This window comes from Nerophis lumbriciformis, linkage group LG39, assembly GCF_033978685.3.
Source record: "Nerophis lumbriciformis linkage group LG39, RoL_Nlum_v2.1, whole genome shotgun sequence".
NCBI classification, from domain to species: Eukaryota; Metazoa; Chordata; class Actinopteri; order Syngnathiformes; family Syngnathidae; genus Nerophis; species Nerophis lumbriciformis.
In genome coordinates, this window is record NC_084586.2 from 2,868,585 (window position 1) to 2,882,129 (window position 13,545).

Sequence of the window (13,545 nt, forward strand, 5' to 3'; positions counted from 1 at the left end):
TTGAACAATAAGTAATAATTATGAGACAAAAAGTCAGAATTATGAAACAAAAAAAAAATCATAATTATGAGACAAAATGTCATTTTGTAAAGTCATACATATATGTTTTTTTCATAATAATAATAATTATTCATATTATTACATAATTATGAAACAAAAAGTCCTAATTATGAGATAGAAATGTATAATTAGGAGGAAAAACGTCACAATTACGTGATAAAATGTCACAATTATGTGATAAAAAGTCATAATTATGTGATAAAAGTCATAATTATGTTATAAAAAGCCATAATGTGATAAAATTGATGATTATGTGACAGTCATAATTATGTGAGAGAAAATCACAACTGTGTGATAAAAAGTCATAATAATGTGATAAAAGTCATATTTTTGAAACAAAAATTCCTAATTATGAGATACAAATGGATAATTATTAGATATACGTCATAAATATGAGACAATAAGTCATAATTATCAAACAAAAAGTCATAATTACGAGACAAAAAGTCATTAAACAAAAAGTAATAATTATGAGGCAAAAAGTCAGAATTACGAAACCAATAATTCACAATTATGAGACAAAAAGTCAGAATTATGAAACAAAAAAAACCATAATTCTGAGAAAAAAATTAATTTTATAAAGTCATAAATATATGTTTTTTCCCATAATTATTATTACTATTATTCATATTACATAATTATGAAACAAAACGTCCTAATTATGAGATAGAAATTCATAATTTTGAGACAAAAAGTCACAATGATGAGACAAAACGTCATAATTACGTGACAAAATGTCACAATTATGTGATAAAAAGTCATAATAATGTGATAAAAGTCATAATCATGTGACAGTCATAATTATGTGATAGAAAGTCACAATTATGTGATGAAAGGTCATAATTATGAGGTTATAAAGTTATGTTAAAAGTTTGCACAATCCATGTCTGAAGATCTCAGGGCAAAGAGCTGCTGATGTGAGTGTTGCATAAAATAGCTCATAATTAATAAATCTACTTTTATCTCAAATTTTTTTGATTTTTTATCTCAGAATTATAATTTTTAATCTCAAAATTTCTACTTTCTTATCTCATAATTTCGATTTATTAATCTCAAAATTATGCCTTTTTATTTTATAATTTCGATTTTTTTCCCCCCTCATAATTATAATTTTTAATCTCACAATTTAATCTCATCGGGGTATTTCCAGTGGTGGAAATGAGCCTCAACCCTTCTGTTATGTATGATATTTAAAAAACATTCTTAATCCCCGCCCCCTTCTGATGACGTCACGGTCATTGATCATTTCCACCTTTGAAAGGTACAATGGCGAACAACAGTGGTTTTAAACATTCTGAGAGATTAGTGTGTGTTTAAACTTAAGTATAATGCTACTTTCGCTTCACATCAACAAAAAAGAAGCGTCAATATGCCCTTTTGAAAAAAATATATGTAAACCTTTATTTATAATGTTCACATTTACAAACAAATAGTGCCGCCTACTAAAATGACGTAATGATCACGACGTCACAATAGTGCGCCACATTTCTCCCCACAACAAGTACAATGGCAGACAACTCTCGCATTAAACGTACTGAAAGTACCTATCTTCGTTTTTAACCGTAAATATACGGCTACTTTCACGCTACATTGACAAAAAGAGACGCCTTTTATGCCTTTTTTTTGGTGTGCCGTGACCCGTGTACTCAATAGTCCCGCCTACAACGTCACAATTGTGCGCCATCATTTCCACGTTCGACAAGTTGTAAACAACGTTCGCCTTAAACATTTTGAAAGTAGCCATTTTTTTTTATTTAAACTCACGTATAACGCCACTTTTACCCCACATTGACAAAAAACGGCGTCAATAAGTTATTTTCTTGCCGTGACCCGCCGTGCGCGCGATAGTCTCGCCTCCGAAAGTGACGTCATAGACCCTGTGATTGGCTACAATTGCTTTACTGTTAAATTACATTTAACTCCTTACAGTATTAAAAACGACCCGTGTTTGTGTGGACATGGTCTTAAAAGTACAACCTTCCATCCATCCATCCATCCATCTTCTTCCGCTTATCCGAGGTCGGGTCGCGGGGGCAGCAGCCTAAGCAGGGAAGCCCAGACTTCCCTCTCCCCAGCCACTTCGTCCAGCTCCTCCCGGGGGATCCCGAGGCGTTCCCAGGCCAGCCGGGAGACATAGTCTTCCCAACGTGTCCTGGGTCTTCCTCGTGGCCTCCTACCGGTCGGACATGCCCTAAACACCTCCTTAGGGAGGCGCTCGGGTGGCATCCTGACCAGATGCCCGAACCACCTCATCTGGCTCCTCTCGATGTGGAGGAGCAGCGGCTTTACTTTGAGCTCCCCCCGGATGACAGAGCTTCTCACCCTATCTCTAAGGGAGAGCCCCGCCACCCGGCGGAGGAAACTCATTTCGGCCGCTTGTACCCGTGATCTTGTCCTTTCGGTCATAACCCAAAGCTCATGACCATAGGTGAGGATGGGAACGTAGATCGACCGGTAAATTGAGAGCTTTGCCTTCCGGCTCAGCTCCTTCTTCACCACAACGGATCGATACAGCGTCCGCATTACTGAAGACGCCGCACCGATCCGCCTGTCGATCTCACGATCCACTCTTCCCTCACTCGTGAACAAGACTCCGAGGTACTTGAACTCCTCCACTTGGGGCAAGATCTCCTCCCCAACCCGGAGATGGCACTCCACCCTTTTCCGGGCGAGAACCATGGACTCGGACTTGGAGGTGCTGATTCTCATCCCAGTCGCTTCACACTCAGCTGCGAACCGATCCAGTGAGAGCTGAAGATCCTGGCCAGATGAAGCCATCAGGACCAAATCATCTGCAAAAAGCAGAGACCTAATCCTGCAGCCACCAAACCGGATCCCCTCAACGCCTTGACTGCGCCTAGAAATTCTGTCCATAAAAGTTATGAACAGAATCGGTGACAAAGGGCAGCCTTGGCGGAGTCCAACCCTCACCGGAAACGTGTCCGACTTACTGCCGGCAATGCGAACCAAGCTCTGACACTGATCATACAGGGAGCGGACCGCCACAATCAGACAGTCCGAAACCCCATTCTCTCTGAGCACTCCCCACAGGACTTCCCGAGGGACACGGTCGAATGCCTTCTCCAAGTCCACAAAGCACATGTAGACTGGTTGGGCAAACTCCCATGCACCCTCAAGGACCCTGCCGAGAGTATAGAGCTGGTCCACAGTTCCACGACCAGGACGAAAACCACACTGTTCCTCCTGAATCCGAGGTTCGACTATCCGGCGTAGCCTCCTCTCCAGTACACCTGAATAGACCTTACCGGGAAGGCTGAGGAGTGTGATCCCACGATAGTTAGAACACACCCTCCGGTTCCCCTTTTTAAAGAGAGGAACCACCACCCCGGTCTGCCAATCCAGAGGTACTGCCCCCGATGTCCACGCGATGCTGCAGAGTCTTGTCAACCAAGACAGCCCTACAGCATCCAGAGCCTTAAGGAACTCCGGGCGGATCTCATCCAACCTGGAGACTTTAAAGTTATTTTTTCCCAGTCAAAATAATGCTAACCTAGCGAGCATGATGTTAAAACAATGTTAGCTCGTAGCTCGCATAGCGTTGATAAAGTTTGGTGTTCTCCTTCCCGCTATGATGTTTGTGACGCGTGGGCGTCGATTACAGTAGGGTGTATTTGTAAAAAGTACACACTACGCTTCTGGAAAATGCACTCTTGTCCGACAGACACGGCTCATTAGCATTAAAGCTACACACAAACTAAAATCTCTTTTTAAATGAATTAAAAAAGTCAAATTTCTACCGACAGACATGTTTTGTTTCACCTTCTATTGCTGCCCCACCCCAAAAAAACGTGCCATTTTCTCACTTACGCTTTAAGCTCCCAAAATAAGTCAACAAGATTGTGTGTAACCTTGTAGATAACCCACAACAGTGTGTGTGTTTGTACAGAAGAGTGTGTGAGATGAAACAAAATGAATGAATAAGTTCCTCTTTTTTTTTGTTTTTTTCCGGAGAAAAAACGAGACAAAGCTGTTGTTGTTTCTTCTTTTTATTTGCTGCTTCCGCTTACTTTTCATTTTATTTTTGTACTGTGATGAAAAGTAGAAAATAAAAATGCACTGATTGTTCCAGAAGCGTGTGGCGGCGTCAACTTGTCGGCCCGCGCTCCGTTCCGGGGTTAAACCGCGGCCACGACGGGAGCTTTGCGAATGGCGGGCAGTGTTTTAAAGTGGGAAAAGAAGAGACGTGTCACCTGACTCCTGTCTATGGTCTTCCTCTATACAGCGCTTGATAGTTGCCAGAGATCCATCAGCATTTCCAAGCGGGAGGCGGCGTTGTCATGACAACCACGTGTGTGTGTGTGTGTGGGGGGGGGGGGGGGGGGGGGGGGGGGGGTGAAGTGAGTCGACACAACAACTTCCTGTTTACAAACGCACACGGACACAAAGCAAATACAGCAAATATATATTTATTATTGATCGAGTGATTGGTGACAAATGGATGGCGTCAAAGACGACCATGATATATAAAAAAGAGGCACATAATAAATTATGGAGGACACAAATGGCACACAAAGTAACAAAACAAAAAGCGTATTGTTGGCAGACTTCATTCATAAATGATCATAAACACGATGATGGATGATAACATTTGGATTATGTTTTGATTTACTGCTTTTAAAGTGTTTGCAGAGAGTGTAAAAAACATCTTAATTATAATATATATATATATATATATATATATATATATATATATATATATATATATATATACATATATATATACATATATATATATATATATGTCTTAATAAGGTTATCCAAAAAATAGTGCTCGATACCGTAGTAGAGCGCAATATATGTATGTGTGGGGAAAAAAAATCACAAGACTATTTCATCTCTACAGGCCTGTTTCATGAGGGGGGGTACCCTCAATCATCAGGAGATTTTAATGGGAGCATTCGCATACCATGGTTTATATAGGGCACAGAGTGGGTGGGTACAGGCTGGCCTAGGGGCGTGGTGATTGGCTCATGTGTTACCTAGGAGGTGTTTCCGTCTATGGCGGCATGCTGTTACAATTTCGCTGCGCTTGTTGAGGGATGACAGGTCTGGACGGTAAATAATAAACAGTTTCTCTTTCAAGCATAGGTTGCATCTTTTATTACCACTATTGTAAGGTGTGCTGGATGCAAGAATTTGCCATGTTATTGAATATTCAACATTATTGTCTTTGAGGTCCCAAATGTGTTTGCTGAGTTCTGTGGTATTTCGCAGGTTTTTGTTCCTGAAAGAAGCCTTGTGGTTGTTCCATCTGGTTTTGAATTCACCCTCGGTTAATCCTACATATGTGTCGGATGTGTTAATGTCCTTGCGTATTACCTTAGATTGGTAGACAATTGGTAGACAATCTAAGGTAATACGCAAGGACATTAACACATCCGACACATATGTAGGATTAACCGAGGGTGAATTCAAAACCAGATGGAACAACCACAAGGCTTCTTTCAGGAACAAAAACCTGCGAAATACCACAGAACTCAGCAAACACATTTGGGACCTCAAAGACAATAATGTTGAATATTCAATAACATGGCAAATTCTTGCATCCAGCACACCTTACAATAGTGGTAATAAAAGATGCAACCTATGCTTGAAAGAGAAACTGTTTATTATCTACCGTCCAGACCTGTCATCCCTCAACAAGCGCAGCGAAATTGTAACAACATGCCGCCATAGACGGAAACACCTCCTAGGTAACACATGAACCAATCACCACGCCCCTAGGCCAGTCTGTACCCACCCACTCTGTGCCCTATATAAACCATGGTATGCGAATGCTCCCATTAAAATCTCCTGACGATTGAGGGTACCCCCCTCATGAAACAGGCCTGTAGAGATGAAATAGTCTTGTGATTTTTTTTTTCCCCACACATACATATATATATATATATATATATATATATATATATATATATATGTATGTAGCCGAGGTTACTGTGGTTTATCCATTAGAAAGTGCTCAATACCGGGGTAGAGCGGAACATACGTTAGGTCAGGAAAAAACACAGAGGCTATTTCATCCCTACAAGCCTGTTTTGCAGGTTTCCCTGCTCTTCAGGGGATAACTTTTTTTTTTTATCGCATAAAATCCCCCGAAGAGCAGGGAAACCTTCGAAAAAGGCTTGTAGGGATGAAATAGGTCAAGAAAACACATGGAGGCTATTTCATCCTTACAAGCTTGTTTCAAAGGTTTCCCTGCTCTTCAGGGGATAACATTTTTTTTTTGTAATCGCACAAAATCTCCTGAAGAGCAGGGACACCTTCAAAACAGGCTTGTAGGGATGAAATAGGTCAAGAAAACACATGGAGGCTATTTCATCCTTACAAGCTTGTTTCAAAGGTTTCCCTGCTCTTTAGGGGATAACTTTATTTTTTATTTTTTAAATTGCATAAAATTCCCTGAAAAGCAGGGAAACCTTCGAAACAGGCTTGTAGGGATGAAATAGGTCAGGAAAAAACATGGAGGCTATTTCATCCTTACAAGCTTGTTTCGAAAGTTTCCCTGCTCTTCAGGAGATAACTTTTTTTTTTTAATCGCATAAAATCCCCTGAAGAGCAGGGAAACCTTCGAAACAGCTTGTAGGGATGAAATAGGTCCGGAAAAAACATGAAGGCTATTTCATCCTTACAAGCTTGTTTCAAAGGTTTCACTGCTCTTCAGGGGATAACATTTTTTTTTTTGTAATCGCACAAAACCTCCTGAAGAGCAGGGACACCTTCAAAACAGGCTTGTAGGGATGAACTAGGTCAGGAAAAAACATGGAGGCTATTTCATCCTTACAAGCTTGTTTCGAATGTTTCCCTGCTCTTCAAGGGAAAACTTTTTTTTTTTTTTTCAAATCGCATAAAATTCCCTGAAAAGCAGGGAAACCTTCGAAACAGGCTTGTAGGGATGAAATAGGTCAAGAAAACACATGGAGGCTATTTCATCCTTACAAGCTTGTTTCAAAGGTTTCCCTGCTCTTCAGGGGATAACTTTTTTTTTTTTTTTTTTTTTAATCACATAAAATCCCCTGAAGAGCAGGGAAATCTTCGAAACAGGCTTGTAGGAATGAAATAGCCTCCATGTTTTTTCCTGACCTAACAAATATATATATATATATATATATATATATATAATTTAAATTTTTTAAATTTTATATATACACATATAATAAATATATGATATATATATATAATTTATGTATATATAAATATATATTTTTTTAATACAATTTTTAGTGTATGCTAAGGGCCAATAAAAACAGAGTATAGACAACCCTTCTGGAACATTCCTTTGCAAATGCGAGGAAGTAAAAAAGGAGGACGAGGGAAGTTTGACATCCCCCTCCCCCAGGAGGACATAACGAGACGCTGGCGTGTCCCTGAGTGCGACATAACGAGACCAAGGACTCGTCTTAGCGGACCGCAAACATTTAACAAGTCTGACCTTTGGCTCGCTTTGGAAACTTCACAAATTCAACTTGGTGTGTGAGTGAGAGTGTGTGTGTGTGTGTGTGTGTGTGTGTGTGTGTGTGTGTGTGTCTTTTGGCTTTTTCTCAGCGACAGCGTTAGCGTGTTAGCTTCTTCGACACGTGACGTCATATTTGCTTGCACGTTTCCTCACTTAAATTAACTTAAAGATTCCTTGTAGACATGATCAACACGTCATAAACTTCTCTTCACTTCGTCACCAAACACCCAATTCATCCCAAAAAAATCATCTTGTTTTAGAAATCATCTTCCTATTTAGAATCTTTTAGGAAGAATGTCATATTTTAGAATAATTTTTGAAAATAAATAATCTTCCCTTTCAGGATTTTTATCCCTCGTAGAATAAATCTTCAATTTTGGAATTGATCTTTCGTTTTAGAATGATCTTTCCCTCTTAATTAATTAATCCTACCATTTTACAATCATTCTATTTTAAAATGAATCTTCAGCATCATCTCGTTTTGAATTCATCTTCCATTTAAGGATGAATCTTCTGTTTTTGAATAATTGTGCTCTTTTAGAATTCATCTTGCATTCCAGACGTAATCCTTTGCTTTGGAATAAATCTGCATCTTGGAATAAATCTTCCAATTTAGAACAAATCTTCCGTCTCTATCAAAAAGAAGGTGAAAATAAAAAAATATAAGGGTCAGTTTTGCACAAAAGGAACCCTTCAGATTTGGGATGAAGAAAGAAAAACATCAAAGAAAGTCCTTCCCAGTTGTGCTGTGAAGAGGCGGGGCTTAACTTGGCGTGTGCTGTGAGTGGACAACGGAGTAACCCCGCCCATAAAGCTGGTCTTTGAGTAGCTAAAATTAAAGTGGAAGTAAAGTCAATCCCAGCATCAGTTGGAGGGTACGGCTAGCATTAGCTGGGGGTACAGCTAGCATCATTTGGGGGGTACAGCTAGCATTAGCTGGGGGGGTACAGCTAGCATCAATTGAGGGGTACAGCTAGCATTAGTTGGGGTACATCTAGCATCAGTTGGAGGGTACAACTAGCATGAGTTGGAGGGTACAGCTAGCATTAGTTGGGGGTACAGCTAGCATCATTTGGGGGTCCAACTAGCATCAGTTGGGGTACAGATAGCATCAGTTGGGGGTACAGCTAGCATCAGTTGGAGGGTACAGCTAGCATTAGTTGGAGGGTACAGCTAGCATTAGTTGGTGGTTACAGCTAGCATCATTTGGGGGTCCAACTAGCATCAGTTGGGGGTACAGCTACAATCAGTTGGGGTACAGCTAGCATCAAGTTGGTGGTTACAGCTAGCATCATTTGGGGGTCCAACTCGCATCAGTTGGGGGTACAGCTAGCATTAGTTGGTGGTTACAGCTAGCATCATTTGGGGGTCCAACTAGCATCAGTTGGGGGTACAGCTAGCATCAGTTGGGGGTACAACTAGCATAATTTGGGGGTCCAACTAGCATCAGTTGGGGCTCCAGCTACAATCAGTTAGGGTACAGCTAGCATCAAGTTGGTGGTTACAGCCAGCATCATTTGGGGGTCCAGCTAGCATCATTTGGGGGTCCAACTAGCATCAGTTGGGGGTACAGCTAGCATCAGTTGGGGGTACATCTAGCATCAGTTGGGGCTCCGGCTACAATCAGTTGGGGTACAGCTAGCATCATTTGGGTGGTTACAGCTAGCATCATTTGGGGGTCCAACTAGCATCAGTTGGGGGTACAGCTAGTATTAGTTGGTGGTTACAGCTAGCATCATTTGGGGGTCCAACTAGCATCAGTTGGGGGTACAGCTAGCATCAGTTGGGGGTACAACTAGCATAATTTGGGGGTCCAATTAGCATCAGTTGGGGCTCCAGCTACAATCAGTTAGGGTACAGCTAGCATCAAGTTGGTGGTTACAGCCAGCATCATTTGGGGGTCCAGCTAGCATCAGTTGGGGTACAGATAGCATCAGTTGGGGGTACAGCTAGCATCATTTGGGTGGTTACAGCTAGCATCATTTGGGGGTCCAACTAGCATCAGTTGGGGGTACAGCTAGTATTAGTTGGTGGTTACAGCTAGCATCATTTGGGGGTCCAACTAGCATCAGTTGGGGGTACAGCTAGTATTAGTTGGTGGTTACAGCTAGCATCATTTGGGGGTCCAACTAGCATCAGTTGGGGGTACAGCTAGTATTAGTTGGTGGTTACAGCTAGCATCATTTGGGGGTCCAACTAGCATCAGTTGGGGGTACAACTAGCATAATTTGGGGGTCCAACTAGCATCAGTTGGGGCTCCAGCTACAATCAGTTAGGGTACAGCTAGCATCAAGTTGGTGGTTACAGCCAGCATCATTTGGGGGTCCAGCTAGCATCAGTTGGGGTACAGATAGCATCAGTTGGGGGTACAGCTAGCATCATTTGGGTGGTTACAGCTAGCATCATTTGGGGGTCCAACTAGCATCAGTTGGGGGTACAGCTAGTATTAGTTGGTGGTTACAGCTAGCATCATTTGGGGGTCCAACTAGCATCAGTTGGGGGTACAGCTAGCATCAGTTGGGGGTACAACTAGCATAATTTGGGGGTCCAACTAGCATCAGTTGGGGCTCCAGCTACAATCAGTTAGGGTACAGCTAGCATCAAGTTGGTGGTTACAGCTAGCATCATTTGGGGGTCCAGCTAGCATCGGTTGGAGGGTACAGCTAGCATCATTTGGGGGTCCAACTAGCATCAGTTGGGGGTACAGCTAGCATCAGTTGGGGGTACAACTAGCATAATTTGGGGGTACAACTAGCATCAGTTGGGGCTCCAGCTACAATCAGTTAGGGTACAGCTAGCATCAAGTTGGTGGTTACAGCCAGCATCATTTGGGGGTCCAACTAGCATCAGTTGGAGGGTACAGCTAGCATCAGTGGGGGGTACAGCTAGCATCAGTTGGGGGGTACAGATAGCATTAATTGGAGGGTACAGCTAGCATCAGTTGGAGGGTACAGCTAGCATCAGTTGGGGGTAAAGCTAGCATCATTTGGGGGTCCAACTAGCATCAGTTGGAGGGTACAGCTAGCACGTAGCCTGAGCGGTTCTTGGTGAAGTCAGGCTGTGATTGGTTGATCTTGGGCTCCACCACCACGGAGCACTTCCTGCCGTTCATGCTGCACTGGATGGGGCTGACGATGTTCACCTGCAGCTTCCTGCGCTCGCTGCACACAAACACATGTCAGCTTGTCATCTTTTGCTTCCATACAGAGTTCATCACTTCCTATGACATCATCCTCTAGCAACTAAGAAGTGGCACGCTGGCTTTTATTGTATACATTTTGAGACAAAGCTCCGCCCACATCAAACAGGTACACGGAAAGAAGGCGGGGCTAAGCGTCGTCATCTCTCAAGGAGTCAATGTTCCTAAACGCTCATTTTCCTCTGCTCCGTCGTGACCTGATGACATACACTTGTTGTGCAACCACACACACACACACACTTCACAGTCCTCCACAGAGCTATTGTGTAGTTTGTGCTGATGGGGAGAAGTCACTGCTGGTTGCCATGGAAACCACCCTAAAACCGACTCCTCCATCTGTCATGGCCGCCAGCCAAAGCAGATATTGTGTGTGTGTGTGTGTGTGTGCTGATGAAAGGCCAGAGGGATGCTGTGCTCAGTGTGAAGGGCAAACACAGATAGGATTACACACACACACACACACACACACACACACACACACACACACACACACACACACACACACACACACACACACACACACACACACACACACACACACACACAGACCAAGTTTTTGATCATCACTTGTGGGGACCACCCTTTCTACAGGTTGTGGAGGCATAAAAAAAAGAGGTAAAATGGTCACTGCCCAGTCAGCTCATACACGTCTTTAAATCTCTGGATTGATGACGTAATGTGCTGATCATTCTTACTGGGGGAAAAAGACTTAATATGGTTCATGAGAACCAAATTTAAATCATTGTGCATAATTCACACAAATTTGTACGTGACTACTGAGGACCATCCATCCATCCATTTTCTACCGCTTGTCCCTTTTTGGGGTCGCGGGGGGCGATGGAGCCTATCTCAGCTGCATTCAGGCGACTGAGGACCATTAAAAAAAAAAAAAAAAAAAAAAAAGTTCAAATTAAATATGACATGATGCAAATGTGCAAATGTCACACACTCAAACTAACCAGTGAACATGTTTTAAGGGCCAAAGCTTAAAAATCACTTAGGCATCTTCAGAATGGATCTGACTATCATTTAAGAAGGTTTCCCTTTAGGGGACTTGTTTTTTTTGTCCCCATACCGTCAGAGGTCCCCTAAAGGTGACTGTGTAAACAGAGCCATGTCCCCATCCGTCCTATCTTGTCGATTGCATTGTACCATATGTCCCGGCAAGAAATCTGCGTTCAAAGAACTCCGGCTTATTAGTGATTCCCAGAGCCCAAAAAAAGTCTGCGGGCTATAGAGCGTTTTCTATTCGGGCTCCAGTACTATGGAATGCCCTCCCGGTAACAATTAGAGATGCTACCTCAGTAGAAGCATTTAAGTCCCATCTTAAAACTCATTTGTATACTCTAGCCTTTAAATAGCCCCCCTGTTAGACCAGTTGATCTGCCGTTTCTTTTCTTTTCTCCTCTGCTCCCCTTTTCCTTGAGGGGGGGGGGGGCACAGGTCCGGTGGCCATGGATGAAGTGCTGGCTGTCCAGAGTCGGGACCCGGGGTGGACCGCTCGCCTGTGCATCGGCTGGGAACATCTCTGCGCTGCTGACCCGTCTCCGCTCGGGATGGTGTCCTGCTGGCCCCACTATGGACTGGACTCTTACTATTATGTTGGATCCACTATGGACTGGACTCTCACAATATTATGTCAGACCCACTCGACATCCATTGCTTTCGGTCTCCCCTAGAGGGGGGGGGGTTACCCACATATGCGGTCCTCTCCAAGGTTTCTCATAGTCATTCACATCGACGTCCCACTGGGGTGAGTTTTTCCTTGCCCGTATGTGGGCTTTGTACCGAGGATGTCGTTGTGGCTTGTGCAGCCCTTTGAGACACTTGTGATTTAGGGCTATATAAATAAACATTGATTGATTAAGCACGGACACACGCACGCACGCTCGCTCGCACGCACGCACGCACGCACGCTCGCACGCACGCACGCTCGCTCGCTCGCTCGCTCGCACGCACGCACGCACGCACGCTCGCTCGCACGCACGCACGCACGCACGCACGCACGCACGCACGCACACACACACTCTTGTATGTGTTACCTTCTTGAGACCTGAGAAAAATGCCTACCTCTTTAGGACCACCCTTTCTAAATATATAAAGATTTGTATTTACAACATTAATAACATATACATACTATACAAAGATAAAAAAAAAAGCTTGTTGTGAAAAATGAGTTGGAATTTCACAAGAAAAAGGTCACAATTTCACAAGAATTTTGGCAGCGTTATAATAAAAGTCGTCATTTTACTCAACGCAAGTCAAAATTTTACAAGCAAAAGTGAACATTTGTGCAATATTATGATAAAAGTTGGAATTTGACTCAATAACAGTCGCAATTTTACAAGAAAAGCTTAACATTTTGGCAATTTTATGAAACGATTGGTAATTTAGACTAATTTAGAAATTGTTCAACACAGTAGCCCAGTTACAATGATGGAAAGTGTAAGGATGGAAAGGACAATGCAGGTATAAATAGACTAATATAGCGATAAAAAAAATCTAACATATATACGAATATATACATAATATGTGTACAGAATAATATATATACAGATATATTATATTATGTCTATAACATATATACAATATATACCGATGTACCATGTACAATATTACAGTATATACAGTATATGTGACAGCAGCAGCATAAGATGTATAGTAGATGCAGCAGGAAATAGACTCGACAAAAGTCACAATTTTATAAGAAAACTTTACAATTTTGGCAATATTATAATGATAAGCGGAATCTTTATTTGGCAAAATTATGACAAAAGTCATCATTTTACTCAAAAAATGTCACTATTTTACA

The 13,545-nt window shown here is 42.3% G+C and overlaps 1 protein-coding gene across 2 annotated transcripts in view; it reads right to left on the reverse strand.

Moving 5' to 3' along the window:
- Positions 1-7,150: 7,150 nt before the first annotated feature.
- The window catches only part of myo1d (myosin 1D), a 288,636-nt gene continuing 282,241 nt past the window's right edge, over positions 7,151-13,545 (reverse strand). The window contains exons 22-23 of one of the 2 annotated variants that reach the window (XM_072912674.1): positions 10,549-10,695; positions 7,151-10,504 (exon numbers count right to left, since the gene is read on the reverse strand). In XM_072912674.1, the coding sequence (XP_072768775.1) occupies positions 10,495-10,504; positions 10,549-10,695 (157 nt within the window). In that variant the 3' untranslated portion in view covers positions 7,151-10,494. Of the gene's footprint in view, positions 10,696-13,545 lie in introns of both variants that reach the window. The other variant, XM_061931649.2, reaches the window with a different exon arrangement.